General features: G+C 40.0%; 1 protein-coding gene across 1 annotated transcript in view; it reads right to left on the bottom strand.

Annotated features, from left to right (window-relative positions):
- Positions 1-9,027: 9,027 nt before the first annotated feature.
- Positions 9,028-19,868, bottom strand: part of LOC119652223 (protein tiptop) — a 33,670-nt gene continuing 22,829 nt past the window's right edge. Inside the window, exon 2 of the mRNA XM_038056171.1 lies at positions 9,028-15,199. Coding sequence (XP_037912099.1) covers positions 11,713-15,199 — 3,487 coding nt within the window. The 3' untranslated portion in view covers positions 9,028-11,712. The remainder of the gene's footprint in view (positions 15,200-19,868) is intronic.

Below are 19,868 nucleotides of genomic sequence, written 5' to 3'. Positions count from 1 at the left end.
TTGCTGTTTTAGTTTTGAGCTTTTTTTTATATTTTTTCTTCACTATTACTTTATGGGTCTCTTTTTTTTGATAGATTACAGGGGAAGAAAAATAATAAAACTTAATAGTTCCAGATGATTAACTTAGCATTAAGTAAGTATTATAAATTGAAAATATCTCTCATTTGCTTTATTCATCTTTTCCTATCTTGCTAATCACTTGGCTTACTTGGTATGGTATCTTCAACTGTAGTTTTAAGCAATTGGTTATTATAATGATAATAATTAATTTTAAATTGTTTTGGTTTCATTATATAATAATAAATTTCATGTAGTCTAAATAGGTTGTCATTTTCCTTATCATTGAAAATTATTTCAGCAAAGTTTTTTTTAGTTAGTTTTTCTTTTCGTCTAGTTTAATTCCTTTTCTTTTAGTTGGAGATTAATAATCTTCAATTTTCTTCCTTTCTATCAAAAAAATATTCTGTACGTATACGTTTTCTTTGTTTTGTTAATTTTTTGACGATTTTGATGTCGATAGTCTTTAAATGTATACCTTCTGGTTTTCATTTGTTTTTAGTATACTTTCGAGTGTGATGAAAAATAAAAGAATACATTTGGGACATATGTATCTATGGCTTGGGTATTCCCGTTACTATGTAATCCATGTTTGGTAAAAGGAAAGTTGAAACGTTCCTTGAACGTATAGTATACCGACAATTACCAGCGATACTTGCACTTGTTTTTGTCTTATTTGGCAAGAGTTTCCACTGGCATTGAGTGAAACATGTATGGGGAAAAAAATTTTCCTATGAATTTTCATTAGTTGTAAATATTTAATACGTATACCATTTTGCTTTGTTTTTACCTTAATTGGTTTTTTTTTATCGTATATTGGTTTTAAATCGTATAGTTTTTTCGTACACTTTGGTTGAATTTTTCAAGATTTTTTTGTCTAGTTTTGATGTTAAAAATAAAATATCGCCTTATTTTCTCCTTCAATGAAATTGTATTTTACATTGGATTGAAAGGGAAATTATATAGTATACCTTTTTTACGCTAGAATTAAATTTGACCTCTATAACTTTATCCAGTGGTTTTAGTATCATTTTTACTTGCTACTATAATACAGTGGATTATTTTCCATTTGGAATCCATACATCCCTACAGACCGCGCCTTCTTAGTTGGGATAGATGCATTTTGCTTTTTATTCTATTAATTGGAAGTTTTAGTTTATTATATTTTTTTCACTTATGGTATTGGATAAACAAAGAAATGTACCCTTAGAAATGTTTCCGTATGATTTAAATTTTCTACAACGTTTTCCATTTGTTCATTTTTTTATTTGAATTTCTGGTTCACATATTGAGGTTTAATTAAATTTAGTACGTATACGAGTTTCTTGTATATTTTGGCAAATTTTTAGGATAATCACATAAGTGGATGATTTTTAAAATGAAATAACATTAATTCCACAAAACAAAACATGAATGGAAGTCTAAAAACTCCCACCTTTTTTCCAAGTCCTAGTTACTCACCTTTTCCTCTGATCGAACAAAATTTCTTTTGTTCCCTATCTTTTAACTAAAAAATAAAAAATCTTGAAAATATCACAAAAATGAAAACAAAATAATTACATTTTTTTGGAAAAATATATTTTTTAACAAAATAAAATAATATAATAAAGAATACATAAAACATGTTCTCTACATCTTTCAAATGATTCAAATTTTTCACATCTACGAAATGAAATAAAAGATAATATTCACTTATGCTTTGCTTCTGCTTTTTTGTTGTCTTAGTTTTTTTTTCTTCATTTCTACTATCATTAATTCATTCTTTTATTCAACGCTTGAATGGATTGCAGTCTGTTTCTCAGATACTGCAACCGTCACATCATTTCTTACTCATTAAGATGATTTATTTCTTAAATATTTTATACAACAATTTTTATCATTTAGACATACGAGTTTTATTTTTTGTATTTTTTCTTGATTTTTCAAATATCTCTTATATCAATTATTTATTTAATCATCTCGTAAAATATTAATATAATTAATTACGTATACGAAAGAGGAAGGTTTTATCAGTTGTTAATTTTAATTGATTTCAATTTGCATTTTGCTTTCTTTGTACAACAAATGTACATACTAGGTATATGTATATATATATATATTTTTATAGTTAATGTAGTCGTATCATTTTTTACTTTAATATTCAGTGGCAATAAATAATTATTAAACAATATGTATATATCTCTAGTCAATGAACGTCGGAGGTCCTTGCTCCTTCCATTCGAACATTAAATGTTTATCAGTTGAATTTTTAAGTTTTGGCGCAGCGTCCTTGCCTTATTTCGAATGTTGTTATAATTACAACAAAAAGCACATTTTTTGTGGCATGAAAGAAGCCATCTTAGATAAATATTTTTAAAAATACTTTTATTGCAGGACTTAACGCTCGCTGTGATGTTAAATACAATTACAGTAGTAGTAGTAGTTAAAAGTGGTGTCCACTTTAATCGTATAGCTGTTTGGGAGTGGGTTTTCTATTTGTTATCAACATTATCAATCGTCTTAAATATATTTCTTCTTTCTCTTAAATTATTAGTTCTATATATTTCCTACGCATGCTTAGTCCTAGCTTATAGTCGAAGTAGGTATACTTACAATTGCATTTTGTTTTGTTTTTTGTTTTTTTAAATAAACTCAATTTTTGTTTGTTAATTACAGCGTTTTTTGCAACTTTATTAAACTCTCAAGACATTTTCAGTTTTCATTGAAAAAATCAATTAAGGATAAGCTAAGTGAAAACTAAGTTTTGCGCTAAAAATCCTATTTTCTTCTGACTGTACAAAAATGGTCTATCGTGTCCTAATTTTTGAAATTGTAAAAGCATTTGCCTAGAAAATTGACCAACCAACTGGAAAATCGACCTTAGCGTTTTCGAAGTGAAAAACGTTAATCAGATGTCCTTGATGGAAGATTTTCGCATATCCTGTATTTCATTATGTACTACTCCCCACAGTATTTTCTGTTCCTAACGCAGCCCTTTTTTTTACAAAGTTCAAATACCTTTTAGGACAGTAAAAATAGAGGGTGCGAAGTGGAAGATGGATGAAGTGTTGACCTCTATAGCCAAGCAAAAGCTAATTATTATAGTGGATAGAGAGCAGAAAGGACAGGGTTGAAAAATTGGCTTAAATTTTGACGTTTCGTTTTCGCTCCTTTGTAAAGCACTCACATAATCTTTTTGTTTTTATTAATGTTCAATTTTTCGTTTATTTTCATTTTCAGTGATTTTTAGTGACTGTGCTTTGGTTCCATTACGATTACACCTAATGATGTGCAGGTAATAAGCCTACAACAGCCAGACAAGCACAAACCCGAACATATGCACCCATGACAACTGGGATTCAAACCCAGAACAACTAGTTTGAGAGGCTGACGCTCTACCTCCTTAATCATCGCACTGTCACTTAGGTTTGCGGTGGCAAAAGAGAGACCATTGGTTCGAGTATTGCCAAGTTCAAAAACTGTGAAAAAGAACGCATTGGGGTATATAGTACTAACCAATTAATTCGCTGGTACAGAACCTAAACAGGTTGATACCTCTTAGTTCTTGCATGGCGTGCTTACCAGTGGTCATCATGGAATAAACAATAAACTCATAATAAAATTAGAAAATAAACCTTCTTTTCTTTTGTTTTTCGCAAGCTGACGGGGAATCGGATTGGAGAACAACGCAGGCAAAAGGGAAGGCGAAGATTGGTGAGCTGCGAATGTGTTGATCAGCAGTGAGTCGGTGGATGAATTGATGGTTTATGTAAAGCCTAACATTTTTTCTGCATTAAGAGGACACCTGGCAAACCGCATTTGTGGGCATGATATTATATAAAAGTTAGATCTGAGCGGGAGTAAATTCTGCTATCCCGAGCAGCTTCCTTCGATAAATCTGAAATTAAAAAACCCGGGGAGCTGCCAATGAACAAACCCACTTTGACTCTAGCAAACATTTCCTGAATACAAAATTTGAAATATGTATAGGATGGAGAGAAAATTCACCTTGGATCGGAAAATTTTGGTAATTTTGGTCTAATACCTTGAATGTGCCCCTGTGGAGCAGCATTCATTGTGCATGTACTGATTCCACCCCTTGGCCGGTAAAATTCCGCCAAGTGATATAGTGTTTGCGGTTGGATCTTTCCATCGCGAACCCCCTGTTTTGCAAAGTATGTAAATTTTTTCGACAATTTTCACCCCAAATTTCGTTGGTCTGTAGAATTTTAAAATCGAATCAATTAAGTTGTCATCAAAGAACGTCATCCGACGCAAAATATGGATATTGGCGACCTAAAATCCGATCCCAACCGAAAAGTGAATTGTTTCCGAATAAATGAATTTAGTCTGGAAATGCGATTCGGTGAGCTGGGATAGACTTGTTACTCGTGCTTGCCTCAGATTGGAAAGGTCATTCAATAGTGTCTGATATTCCTTTGTGTCTTTTTGGAGAACTCTAACCACAAGTAGGGGCTGTTAGCTCACTTATTTTTTCCTTTCATTTTCGGATCAAAATTTTTTTGGGTTTACAGCTCCATCTTGTTGAGGAATTCAAAAGCGACAGAATTTAGGCACTTAAGATTATGGTAAATAACGCCTGAAGGAAGGAAGTGCCAAAAATTCCGTTGATATTTCTGAATTAGCAATGGACAGAGTTATTTCTGCAAAATTCCATTCCATAAGTCATTTCAGGTTGGTCGCTTGACTACATACTATCAAACACTTCTTATTACTTTCATATCCTTCGTACAATGTACCACAGTCCTGAAGGGTACCATTGCAGTCTTGAATGGAATACTCTAACACGTTTCAAGATCCAAATGTAATTGGACTGTCGCGCAATGATTTCATTAGGAACTGGCGAAATCGGGTACATTGTCTCTTCTTCATGCTTTTTAGGACGGTAAAAGCAACTAACTTTGGACAGATGTCCACCGTGACCGGCAGTCTCTACTTATGGTCAACGTCCAAATCGAAGGAGAAATATATCGAGGCAGACGAGGTCAGTTGGGGTAACTTAGACTATGACATTAATAAAATTATAAATAAGCGCACATCAAACGACCATCCCCCTGAGTTACTCAGGTTTATTACAAATGGTGCCCAACGTGGGGTTCGAAACATCAAGATAGCAACACCGTTATATCTAATGTCCCAACAGTTCAATTTGAACCTAGGCCTTGAAGGGATTTTTTTGATTTGATTTTTTTTTGAGACTATAATGGCAATGAGGGAATGAGTGCCATCAACTTTGGGCTCGCCCAGTATTACTCCCCTTATTTGACTGAGAATTGTCAAATCCCTGTGACACCAGTGTGACCCTAAACTTGAAAATACTGGGCTCTTGGAGGTAGGATATTCTGACTTCAAACTTCATGGTTGGATTGTCTGATAGAAATGTCACTATTTTTTCAAACTTGGTTCCAGGTTGAACTTGTATCTCTTTCTCTTTTCTCTTTTGAAGCGTTCCTTTGGTATATTTTCTAGCGGCTCAGTAGATAAACACCTCTTATTACTTTATTCGAGAAAGATTATCATTTGGAAGTTTTCCTCCTCATTCTTGGCAAAATTTTACCGAATATTATCATCAGATGGATGTGAAACCTCTCCAGATAGTATAATGCCAGAACTCCTATCATGAAGAGGAAAATACAGTATACTATGGACCGTTGGGGAGTTTATGTATGTTCGCACTAGCAAAGCGTTCTTTCGAAACAATCTCAGTCGCTTATCCAGCAGAAAGTAATCCAAGGAACTGTGTTCCTTTATGCCTCCATTAGAACAGCGGGAAAAGCGAGATCGTGGCTACGGTTTCCTTTTGGATTAACAATTAAATTGTCAGAATAATGGAGACTTTCAAATGATATGGGTATGTATGTGGTATTTGCAGACATTATTACTGTGTTTGCCTAAATTGGAAGGTATACATCCATGTTGAAAGCTCATAAAATCATTCATATCTCGGAATCCTCCAACAGATTTTAGGGGACATCCTTATGCCACTGTCTCTAGGTAGTGTTCAAATGCTTTCGGTTTTATGTGTTCTTAGATTGGCAGACGTTTTCAAACGGTGAAAAAAAGAAAATGTTCGAATATAATCGAAGAACCTGAAGATACTAAAATAGGACAAAGAACAAAACGTCAAATCCCAACAAAACGTTAGTAAAGTTTCACATTAAGAACTCCAGACTCCATCCTATTGAAAGCATCGAGGTCTCAGGAGGCCCCAAAAATGAAATCCGTAAACCAAAACAATGGGATATGAATATATGGGTTCTGACCGTCCACGAACAAGAACATTACTTTTTGGGCCAGACAGTGCATTGAATCGAAAAAAAAGGTAGGCATGTTCGATCGGTTCAACAAGCGCTTTCACCCAGTCCATCTCGAAATAATCAACCCTTTGTAAGAATCGCACGGTCACTGATAGGTGCACACGGTGGTGTGGGGCGATTCCTGTGAAATATATTACTGCATGATGTTCCGAGGACTTCTGTCTAGCGACGATTTCCCTCCAGAAAATGCAGTTCGAGTTCTGCCTTTTCTCTGAATTAGACAAACACGTCGGCGTTAATCGCCACCAGACAATCGCGCACTACTTGCAGTCCAAATGGCACAGGATCCTGAAACCCGCTAAAATGACTCAATAATTCTTCCTGGTCGAAAGTCCTTCAACTCGTCTAACTTGACCTCCGGACAGCCCATGAATTTGCTGAAGAGCTAGAGACCCCCCAGCGGTCCTATACCCGACATTGGGTCGAACCAGATCCATAGAAAGGAAACCCGTACCCCGAGTGAAAATAGGTCCAAATATTATTCTATTTTTCATTGAAATTTCTATTCCGTGTCCCTGAGAAAACTTCGGGGGGAATTCCCTCTTTACACCTACTCTCGTTAGGCATGGGTGGAGCCTTAACATCCCCGGGTAGTTGCGTCTGCTCTAGGATTGAACGTGGCCGCTGCGCCCAGGGATCTCGACCTGGACGCATGCACGCCTTAATTAGAACGGCTATCTTCCGGAGACTACTGCAGCCACCATACGAGGTTGATGAGTAGGGCCCCCACCATTTAAGCCCCGATTACAAAGGTATGCCCAAAGGGTTTCCCGACTAAAGCCTTTCTTCTCAGACTTTTCGCAAATAATCTCAGCTCCATCCTTGCTCAGTAATAAAATCTTTATGTAGAACTTTATAATAGAATCTGAATTTGAAATGGAAATTCCTGAATATGGCTTAGAAAACCTACATTAATGAACTACTGTTACGCACATGCTTTTGGCAGAATTACATATTGGGAGCTTGTGCTTTTGCATGGCATAAAGGATCTTTTAGAGGGCATGAAAAAATCAAGACCAGATGTAAATATCACTAATGAGGGATGAGGGAGACCAATGTCAAAGTATTCCGAAATCTGATGGAGTTCGTAACGCTTTGGAAAATCGTTGAAAGTTGGGGGAGGCTTTACTTTTAAAATTAATAGTTGTGGATGTGCCGACAGAACCCTAGTGGGACTTGGGACACCACAAGATGGGCCTCACATATAATACAGATGAATCAGGAGCGACACTGATTAGCAATTACAACAAGAGCGTGAGCTGATTTTAGTTTGAATCGTAATCTTCAGGCCTGTCGAAAGGGAGAAATTCGGCCGGTTCGGAGTTTTTTCGGAACTATAAACAAATTGAATTAGTTAATAATTCCACGGAAGCGCGCACGCTTTACATTGGGTCCCGTTTTTTTCAACCTACCACCTTGGTAATCTGTGATGAAACTTAGCTCTTCCATTATGCGCCTTAGTAAAAACAGATGAGTATGGGACAGAAAAGGAACATTGATAGCCCATTCGTAAGGGCAGGACCTAGTTGCTTGGCTGAAATGCCATTGAAACTGTTCTTCCTTTTTGTTTCTTGCAGATTTTTTTATGAACAACGTCTAATTAAGGTGAAATGCTACTGGTGTTCTTTGTGATCAACGTATCAACGAACGTTTCAAATCTAAAATTTACCGAAATGTCGTCCGTTCTGTGGCTCTCTATGGTTGTGAGTGTTGGCTGACTTTAAAAGACGCGATGGATGTGAAGTTGAACCAATCGTAAAAAAACTGCGAAAGAGGCGTCTACGAGGGTATGGTCACGTAATTCGTGCCAACAAGAGTTCACTCGATGGTAAGCGACCAAAAGGCTGGCCGAAACAACGGTGGCTTGATACGCTGGATGGGGATTTAAAAGCCTGCAAACCGTGGGGAAGAGAACTTTGAGCTAAAGTTGAGCATGTTGATGACCACCTCTTTTTGGAGCTTTAAAGGAAAGCCTTTTTACCATATCATCTTTCTATACACCAACGCTAACAATTTCACCACAGTAAGGGGAAGGACGCGCTACAGGTTGGGGAAATATTCACGCCGTTTATGGAAAAGACCCTCTATTGGAAACCATTGGCAATAGATAGGTTGCTCACTTTCATTCTGCACATTTTGACATAGAATAGCCACCTCATTTTGGTCGGCTTATTACTAAAAGGGTCCATGATATTACGGAAGAAATTTGACAAGACCAGAATGAAGCAGCAATGACATCGCTAAGGAAAATCAGTTCGGTCAGAAAACACAAATACGCCATTTAGATGTTAACTCACCAAAAGAAGCTCGATATTTGGATACCTTTCGAACTAGGTGAGAGCGGTCGTAGTCCTAAATAAAAGATGGAATAGTCTCCGAATTCTCCAGAATTTAGGGCAAGAAAGGTGAGGCTAGGTATTTGATGGGTTTAGAAGGTTAGCAGTATTATTACCGAATATTTAAACGATTGATCCCAATTGCAAGAAATAAATGCAGTTGAGAAAATGAGGTCTATACTATATTAATGGGAAAGGGTGTAGTATCACGGTATCACTATGTCAACGTCAAATCACATACATCTTTGATGGCTTGAAAAATGTTGAAAGACCTTGGCTATGAGGTGATGCTATGCATTACCGTGTCCTGATATTGCACCGCCAGATTAGCAACTCTCCTAATCTCGGCATCAATCTTTTCCTAGGATGAAAGTAAGTCAAGTTAATTTCAAAAGAGGCATCTGAGCATCACGGGACACAGTTTTGCAACAAAAAATCTCAGATACTCTATACCGATGGAACAGTATTTCAGCAAAAAAGTGGCAGAAGGTGACCAATTAAAATTTAAAATATTAAATCCCATAATAATCCAATATTTGATCCCAAGAACCCAAAATTTAATCCTTGAATTGTGTAGAGCTAGAAAAAATAAGGAAGTACATCAGAAATTAATTAAGTTCCAATAAGGCTACATTGATTTAATTGCACTGCACTGAATATCCAAAGAATTTCACAAGCATAAACCTTCTCATGTAATGATCCCAAATTCAAATATTTTCCCGCCCAACCAGGGATTTTATGCATTGACCATAAATTATGACAGATTGCAATTAGTGTCTTCTTCATGATCATTCCTCAGCTGCATGTAAGGCAAGCAAACAACATTTTTTGGTTCTCAGTTTCGTACGTTACTAACGAGACTATCCATCAGTTCCAATAATAACATCAGTACAAAGCTACCTGATGAAGGCGGTGAGTTGCTCCCGAAATATATATATACACTATAAAATAAAATTGTAGTTGGAGTAAGCTACTGGTCTATCAATTTTAGGCTTGACTACAAATAGAAGACAATATCTAACCTTTTACAATTAATGCTGTGCAAGTGATAAGCTTACAAGACAATTAGGTTCAAAAAGTTTAATCTAAAAATTCAATAGCCTGAATAAGGCAAATAATTTAATTAAAACCATTTTCCTCATCAATCTACGAACTCCATCCCATCAACACAACCAAAATGGCTATAAAACCCTCCTTAAAATCTCAAATCCTATCCAACAAGAGGGTGTTAACCCTTCCATTACAAAATGTCACCCATCAATCAAATCTCCTGACATGAACGCCTCACGATTCCATCAAAACGCGTCCATATCCAGAAACCTGCAAATCCATTCCGGCGCACATTCATATCCATCGTCCACCATTGTAATTGCCCAAATGCCCCGCGCACACTTCAATCTGAATCTCCACCCACAAATCCTAAAAAGACAAACGAAAAAGCCGAACCTGCAGCCGAATCCGAACGGAGTCTCCCTTCCACCCAACTAGGGTAATTTTCTGTCCCACTCACTTGTAGCCGGCTCTCGCGAAGTTCTTCCAATCCTCAATAGATGGCAATGAATGAAATTATGTGAAATATTCATCTGTCGAAAGGGGGTGAGAGAGAATTTGTTGACATGTGTTAGGCTCGCCCCCTCCCTACTCTGAGAATCACCAAGCAATTCATCTGTCTTACTCAAATCCGGAGCTATCTCGTCATCTTCCTCTGACATTGAATATTCTTGCTCGCACATATCAGCACCGGCCTCACACCCCTCCTACCCAGCTGACGAGCAGGGGTTGGTCAATTAGCTAGGCCGCACCTGTCGTCTCGCTCACTCTCACTCAAAATGCGCTGAAACTTAGTCTCACTACTTCCTATGTGTATTTATATAAGATATTTCGTGTTGGCTACTCTTACAGTATCTAGATGCATTCTATGAGAAAAAGATATGTGACATCACATGGTAATTCCCCTTACTCGGTACACTAAGTCTACGCGTTTGTTTATATGGCTGCATTCGATGCGGGCGCACGTGTGTGTGTGAGAGCGAGTGGCGTGGGGCTGCCTTTTTCGCACCTACCATGGAGGCTATCTGTATCTTGTAATTGGAATTCCATTACTTTTCAGAAGGAAATTATTTTTGTTTTGAATTGGACAGGGGGACCCCTCCGCCTCCCTCGGGGAAATGCTTTATGGGGTTTCGTCAATTTTTTCGTTTATTTATTTAATTAATTGGCATAACCTGATACAAATATTTTTGTAGTTTTATGATGATTTGTTCGGCGTGTAGGCCTGCACCCCTCTCGCTCTCACACAGGCAATCGGTACTTTCTTAGGAATCTTTAGGTTGTTTTGTTGGTGGCTCCTTTAGATAGTTGGTCAGGTAGGAAGGCGGGCGACGGACTGGAGAGAGGTGAAATTTACAAATGGCGTGCGCGTCATTCACTCGGTCCATCATGCGGCTGAGATGTATCTTTTTTCTTTCTTGTTGTTTACTTTTGATGCACTCAATTGGCAACGTGCTTTTTGAAGCAGAACAGACTGTAGTAGCCGATCGACTTCGTGTATGTGTTTATTAGCAATAATATAATGAGATACGTACTGTGTGTGGAGAAAGTATCTGGACATGTCCGGGTGCAAGATATTAGATATTTTTTGAGCAGAGAAGATTTGAAATGTGAGCGTATGGTGGACATTGGTAGTACTTGACCTCAAGGAAACAGTAACTCCCAGATGACCTATCCAAGGCAACCCGACCCATATGGGAGGATCACCAGTAAAGACGAGGAAGCTTTGGCAACCTCCTTCCTAGGGAAAGCCAACTTCTTCTCAGGATTCTTACTAACAAACCAAACAACTGTCCAATTACCCATCTCCACCACTATACCTCACCTGCCTGTTTACAAGAAAAAAGTTACATCTTTCTCCTACCTCTACCTTTGCGGACCGATTTAGACGGCGCTTTGACTACACCTAAACTCTGCTCCTGCTGCCGCGGTTGCAGTAAACCTTAGGAATGTCAGACGTACTTAGACGACAACTGCTTGGCGAGCTCGGTGTACTTGAGGAACTTGGAGTGTGGACTCTCCTCGAACGGCGACGAGGCCGAAGCGGACGCAGATGCTGAAGATTGCGATTGTACTTGACCTGCAACCGGTACACTCCCAACTGAGGACGCCGATGTTACTGATCCGGCGGGTGAACTTCGGCTACCGCTGTTACCGCTACCGCTTGCTGAGTTGTTGCCGCTGTTGCTACCATTGCCGCCGCTCGCACCAGATCCACCTGCTATTGAACTCTTCGGTGATTGACTACTGTTGGTGTTTGGCGGGAGATTCGATTTTTGTGGAGCTAAACTGGAGCTACCGCCTCCAGAATTGGAGGCCGTGCCGCCTACGAGTGTTGGTGTTATGGACGCTGCACCGCTATTAGATGACTTGTTTGTCGATGCAATTGAATCGCCCATGACGTCATCCTTTACAAAGTGCACTTTCGATAGGTGATGGCGATAGGCACCCTTGGAGCAGAAGGGGGTGTCACAGAATGCGCATTTGATTATGGAGTCCGAAGTCATGACGGCGTCGTTGCAGGCCCAGCTGAAAGCTAATATCGCGCCTGATGCTGTTCCTCCTGTGGGTGGGAGGCTGGATGCAAGGGCCCCTGAACTGCTCGAGCGCGAGTTCTGAGTACTTGTCTCGGTTTTGTCGCAGAGCTGCTGAAGAGCTGCCAGCGGATGGGAACTACTCTTCTTTCCGGAACTGTGACCGCCACTTGAGGGTTCTGATGCACCGGACGATGTTGAATTTGACCCCGTCAGATTATCAAACATCGAGGTCAAAGCTGTCAAACTTCCACTAGGAATCTTTTTCTCTGAAGCGGCCGATGATCTTGGTGTTATTGACCGATCACTACTTGGACTAGGAACAGGAGTTGACGTTATAGCTGATGTAGAGTTTGGCAAATTCATGTGACTCGGGCTTGGCGCTAAACTGGAGGGAGTGGCTGACTTCCGCTTGGCGGACAAATCCATCTCGGACTCTGAATCCTTCAAAAGATTTCCCTCATCACCGGGCTCCTTTTTCACTTGAAACTTCTCCCTCTCCTCACCTTCAATATCGGAATCGTCATCTTCGGTAGGCTCCCTTTTGACTTTGACACCTTCTCCACGATTATCTTCGCTCTCATTCTCTGAATGATGTACACTCTTTTCAGGACTTTGCCTAGGAGTTCCATGATTAGATAGATCTGGCTTTCTTTCAGGTGTCAACGACTCCAGCCTGCTACTTCCTCTATCTGACACTGAACTAGACTCGCTGCCACTTCTCTCTCGCTTAGGATAATGCTGTTGCTGGTACGTCCTTAACAGATTCATTGTTTGCGGGTCAATCAAAGGTTTCGTATAATCCACACTTTCATCGATTCCTAGCCGCTTAAGGATGCTCGAGCCCAGAGGTGCGCTTGAATGACTATTTGATGAGAAACTACTATTGCCATGACGTGATCTGGTATCGAAACTCTTCTCAATTAGTTGTTCTATTGCATTCAATACAGAAGGCGAGGACATTTTCTCTCCACCACTTCCGTTGCTCCCTCCACTCATAGTAGACGCTCCACCACCACCTTCTTTTGGAGAAGGTGATGCAATGTCAGGAGCATGCGGTGATATATGACGATTCGATGCAGGTGATGTGCTCTCGTCGCCGATGCTTTTCCTTCCGTCTCGACTATTTGGTGTTAGCGGACTCAGTGAGTCTGGCGGAATTATACTGTTGGCAGAAAGGGCGGAATTTTTCAACATACTTCTCGGCGAGTTGGGAATCGATCCGCCAACGCATTGCCGGATGTGCTCTACAAACATGGCAGTCTCGATCTTGTCGCCGCATTTTTCACACGTTATCCTCGTTGAAGCCATGTCTCGGACAGGTTTCATCTCCCCGTTTTTGAATTCATGCTGAGCACGTTCTAATTCAAGAAGTTTCCTTACAGGCAAGGACTTTTTGCGCTTCTCACGAGTCTGCCTTCTCCTGCCACCACTTTCCGTTATCGAGCGCATTATATGCTCTTTGTAGTGAGCATTCTTAACCATGTGGTTACTCAGATCTTTGAGGGAGGAGAATGCTTGGTCGCAAACTTTGCACGTGAGAACTGCGCTTACTGTGCTATTTGCTCCTGAACTAGAATTAGACGGAGCTCCGCCACTAGCTCCTGGACCTGTCGGTCCTCCTTTGCCTTCTTCAGCTTGTTTCCATGAGATGATCTGCTCCTGAGAGATTATATTCGTGTAATGTTGTGTTTGCTGCATGTGACTTGTCATCTCAGCTAAGGAACGGAAACTTTGGCCACACCACATACACTTCAGAATTTGACGGGTCTGCTCGGCTCCTTTGCCAAGCCACACGTCTTGCCCTCGGACAAGTTTCCGTGGAAGCGGCATTGTTTCTTTGATTAGAAGATTGAGATCAGACTTATTCGTAGATGAGGAGTTTGAAGCCGCTGCTGAGGCGGATTGATGATGATGATGGGGATGATGGGGCTGTTGACTGGCGCCCGTTGGCGTTATATTGCCTGTAGGAGGAACATTTACACCGCAATGTTGAGTTTCCTTCATATGCGTTGTGAGGGAGGCCAGTGTCGGAAAACTTTGTTTACACCAAACGCATTTGAACACATCTTTGACCGAATCCGCACCTTTGTTCAACCAATGGCTTTGCCAAGCGCTATGTCGGCCACCTCCTCCAGAATTGGTATGGTTGTTTTGCGGTCTTGCACCTAAGTCTGCATCTGGTCCGCCTAGTCTGGACATTTCGGACATTTTTTCTAGAGCCTTTGTGGCATCATTGGGAGCCATCTTCTTTCCATTCCAATCAACGGGAAGCGGGTTTTTGGGAGATAGGCTTGCTGCGGCAACAGCAGCCGCGAAATAAGGCGGTATTGGAGTATTCCACGGCGAAACCACTGATTTATAATCCGGTGGCCGTGGAGCTTTTCGTGACGGTGGTGGTGCATCTTCATCTGCATTTCTTTTCCTGCTTCCTACCGACAAATCTAATGGACTGTTGTCAGATGACGATTTTGTTAAGTTGACTGCATCACTATCACTTTTACTATCTGTGTCGGAATCTCGTCGCGTTCGCTTTGTGCTGAAGTCTAGTACGGGCGTTGCATCATCTGGTAGCGGTGGTGATGCTGAGAGTGGAGGTAGCGATGGCGGTGATTGAGCGGCACGTACTAAGCCAGCGGCAGCAGCCAATGGATTCCCCAGTAGTAGGCGGTTTTGTTGGGCTGCTGCCGCTGCAACATTCAGGTAGGCCGCCATGGCGGCTGATTGCGGTGGTAGAAGTGCAGCAGCGGCGGCTGGTGGCAAGGTTGCGGGAAGTGTAATGCCCACTGGACTTGTGGGTGTTGGGGCAGTTGTACTGCCATTGCCGGAACAATTGGAATCATCTGAAGGACATCGGCCGCCTGATGAAGAATCACGTGATTGGCAACGAGGGCTGGCAAGCTCACTGAAATGAGAAAGAGATAAATGGAAATGAAAAAGATGGAAATGTAGAGATGAGGAAAGGTTATAGAAACAAAAAAATGAAACGATTATTAATGTCTTCCTTGTTAAGGAAAAGGGGCCACGAAATTTACTACTTACTAAATAAATCGATGAAAACCGGAGAGTTATTCTGACAACTCCGTATGATACATTAGAATGCTTAGAACAATGAAAATTAACAGAAAGGAAGCAAAGAGGTTGAAACCTTTATGCATTTCCAGTGTTTTTACAACTGGCGCCTGGGTCTAAAAATGTATGACGCTTCTTGTAATTTGTAATGTTGTAATGTTATTACAAACAAGGGTAATTCTAAAAAAAGAGTTTACATTATTTTTTTCGAAATAGAAATAAAAGATTTAAAATGAAAATAAATTGAAAATTTGTCCATCGCTAGGACAGTCTTTGTGTACCCATGTCAGCTCACCACCATGTTTTTCAGGACATGATGAACCTTATCTTTCTTTCGTTGTTGGGACTGAAGCATCTGTCAACTGAATGTTCTTGCAACTTAGGAAACAGATGGTAGCTGCTGAGCGCTGGGTCCTAACTATAGAATGGGTCAATGATTTTGGTGCTGATTCCAGATTATTATGTTCCAGAAGAGCAGCGGTTTCAGGAGTTATCTTGACTCACATCATTCCTAAAAATTCCCTAAATTGTCCGTCTGGGTTTCGTCGGTAGACCACAATGGCCACCAGTGTTTAGCATAGTATCATAAAAGACAAAACCAATCAACAATAGATTGATCCGGAAACTTAATTGCGCTGATCATATTTGCCTTCAAGCTATGTTGGCCTGCATCTTTCCAGTGACAGGTGAAGGGATTGACTCTTCTGGTGATTTTTGTTTTATCTCGGATGGAAAATGGTACGACCATGTTTCGTCACTTGTGCAATCAAAAGTTCAAAAGTTGTTCAACTCGTTTAGATAGCAGTACAGAAATTTGAGAGGACAGAATCGTTGCTTTTGATGGTCTTTCATCAGCATTCGTAAAAACTATTTTGCGTAAACCATCTCTCGCTAAAATCTTTTGAATGGTGTTTGGGAAACCTCAAGAACGAAAATCCCAAGATCATCATCACCGCCCTCCTCATCTTGCCATAGGCTTCAGTATTACAGCAAGTAAGTTCCCTTGCGACGATTGACTTTGACATCAGCATGTACTTTTGTCAAATAGCAAAGAACCTTCAAATTATTTAAGGTTTTCTGCATTTAAAAAGTCGGAAAACTACGGAAGTTTCGTGATTAGTACGGACAAAAAACAAAAACTACATTGTAAATGGCCATAGAGACACGATTGAGCGTCCTAGTAGGGTGGATATCCTTGTAAATGAGCGGGGAGGTCAATAATTAGAATAGTGTGATCAAAAGTGATACGAAAACTTGTCTGGGTCTCCAAAGGGCATATGAAACCTCACTGTAGAAGTTGTCTCTAAAAACTAGCCACTACTTTTATTTCCTGTATTTTACAGTTTGTTGTCCCTTCCTGTATTTTATAATCTATTGCCTCTTTCCGATGACAAGAATCCTTTTGCGGTTAGAACTTCTGTACTTGAATGAAAAATTGTTGAGCGATATACTACCCGAACAAAGTTTATGATCAAGCGAAGTGACGAGATGAATTTATAAGGGGCAGCGAGGTTACCATAGCAAAAGGAAAAAATACCAAAAAAAGGGCAATAAGGAAGGGCATACCAAATATGCTTCCTTCAACTCCATTAACTTCCCGCTGCCGCAATAGGTAATAGAGTCCCTTTTCGTTCATTCCTTGTGATTAGTTAGACCCAGCACCAAATTCTACCTTCGATCTTGTTAAAAGAAGTTGACAGATAAGTCTTTTTAAGGTGCTAGTTGGTTCTGCTGCAACACTTCCTGTTTCTGCATATTGCAGGCATACTTCCATTAATTTACCCCAACGTTTCGATATTTATGATGCGAGATTTCATTTCAAATAAGTCTTTTTTATGCACTAGTCATTTTGTCAACTAAGGTTTTCACCCCACCGGCAAGGCCGTATTACTAATCGGAACTTTCCCAACATCACTTTTGAGAGAGGTTCAAATTGAATGACAAAGCACCAAACGCTACACTGCCTTGCATCCCTTAAAGGAATATCGAGTCCCAAAATACTTTCTTGATAGTTACTGTTTTCACCACTGTCATCTTATACTCTTTTACTATTCCTGACTTCGAAACAATTCTGCGTTGCCAATCTGGACTCCTGTAAATATATATGTATAAATTATAGCCTAGTGTGTTGTCTGGTTTCTTGTATACCAGCACGCCAACAAAAGGTAGCTTTCCATTTTGGTCATTCTCCATCCAAATCTGATGTTTCGGTGCAGCCGGTTAACGTATATCAGGAATTTATGAAGATTCTCATATCCATGCGGCCAGATTAAGAAAACGTCATTGGCGTATCTGAGCTAGATTGACCGTTTCTGTGAGGCCTCGTTTAGCGCTATGGACTCAAATTGTTCCATGAAGACATTGGCAATGATGGACGAGATGAGGGATCCCACAGCAGTTCCGGAAATTTGTTTGTAGAATTTGCTGTTGATCGAGAAATACGTACTGGTAAGACAATGTCTTATAAGGGAATGAGATGTACAGGGAAGTTCGGTATCTTTTTGATAATCTCCAGGCCGTATAATCGCTGTGTTGGATTCGTTGGGATAAGTTTCTTGATGGCGTCTTCTAATTGTTTCTTCTTTAGTAAGATTTTCGTTGTGGTTGATATTTTGTTGGTGGGGTCCTTTCGGAGTTTACTTTAGGAGCCATCGGAGAGGAGTTCTGAGACACCGGAGTCGTAGTCGGTCTTATTCAGAATTACTGTTGTGTTTCCTTTATCGATTGGAAGGATGATGATGTTGAGGGTTCAGTTTAATTCCTGCTATGCACGGAATTCTTGTTTCGTTAGGTTAGGTCGCGGAATGTTGTTTTTAGAAAGTATGCAGCAACCCATCTACAGAAAATGCTGCATTTGAACAATATCCGGGCTGATTAATTAAGCGTAAGAAAAGATTTGGTTAAGCTTCAAAGAGGCACCAAAGAATAGGTACCTCCAGAAAAATAGAGATAAGAAAAAGATAGGGATCTAAGTAATTTGAACAGAGAAACAAACTGATAAGACCTAACGACGAATATATTCCGCTTGGAAGGCATGTGCCTAATTGCCTTAATACTAGCTAAACTTACGAAAACTGGACTAACATTTTGACCAATTTTTTATGGCTGATGAATAAAACTGTAGTGCTATGAAGAAGAAAATGATTTGGCTAATCAACGTCTTCAAATGGCGAATTTTTAAGGCAAGGATGATGGCAGCGGCGGGTAAGATGTAAAACATCGGAATCCACCACTCATAATTTCGAAAATTAAATTCTATAGAGGGTGCCTTCAGAATATCCTTTAGAAGCAGCGAGTGTATTCTTAAATGCAATATAGTACCCAGAAATCAATCTAAAAATAAGGGGGGGAAAAGGTATGTATACTAACCGAAAAAATAAATTATCATCGGCTAGATGGCCATAGACCTTGATCTGTAAGATACTTATTTGCAATGGTACTTACCACGAAGTATCACTGGAGGTTATCTGGTACTATGCAAACGAGGATGGCCTGAGAGCATATACTTCAGGAGAATTCCTGGGGGATGTGCATTAAACCCAGTTAGTTGGGCTTAACCCCTTGTCGTAGTTTCATGATGACGGTAGTTATGTCCGTATCGCGGTTCAACCCCCCCCCCCCGCGATGCAAAACTCAGGGCCACTACCCCTTAGTTGTGGCAGAGGTAGTATCGTATCTCCTCGTATAAATGTTGAGCCTGCACTCAACATAAATCGGCGCCGTTGTATTATACACGGCGAGACTCTGTTCTTGGCTCCCAAATCAGTCCGTGTTCGAAAACGACCGTGGGATTATCTCTAAACTTTGAACCCCTTCCGACCTTTCCTCATCCAGATATTCAATACTTCAGCTGAGAAGAGCACGCATAGATTTCAGAAAAGTAACAGCCAACTTGGGGCTAGAATATCAGAAGAATCAACACTATGATCTCATGATGATCAATTTATAACAAAGGCCGGCATGTAGGAATAACTTTCGCAGATCGGCGTTGGTAGTTCAAGATAAACATTACATATCAGATATATTATATTAGGAAATTGTAAACAATTCCACTTCTATCCGAAAACTAGCACTGAGTGAACTTATTGTCAAAGAAGAAGTAAACGTTTTTAAATAAAATATGGAGCAGGTACACGCGAAAAGGTCTTATTCTGGGCAAAGAGAGTAGCCGATGAATGAAGAATGACCTTTTTGGATTCGGTTAATTTCTAGTAAATATACCATTAAGATCGACCAGGTCCACTTAGGGAGATCGTTAGTCTTAATACTTCCACTGTTATAATGTATCTCTGCTGGCGAGCTGGCGAGTCAGCAGACTATGCGGGTCTGGAGAGTTAACTGTTTTACAAAGGCTTGGATCCAATAAGGAACAGCATCCAAAAGGATTCAAAAGCTTCACTGAACTTCTTGTGTAAACCGGAAGGATGAAGTTATTTTGGAGAACTTAGCAAACAGCATGCTGTCCACTTTTAATGAGTGGACGACATGGATACCGGGCTGAG

The sequence above is a fragment of the Hermetia illucens genome, chromosome 3 (assembly GCF_905115235.1).
Source record: "Hermetia illucens chromosome 3, iHerIll2.2.curated.20191125, whole genome shotgun sequence".
Lineage (NCBI taxonomy): Eukaryota > Metazoa > Arthropoda > Insecta > Diptera > Stratiomyidae > Hermetia > Hermetia illucens.
Note: the sequence above shows the minus strand (reverse complement) of the source record. Positions and strands in the feature narration are given on the sequence as shown.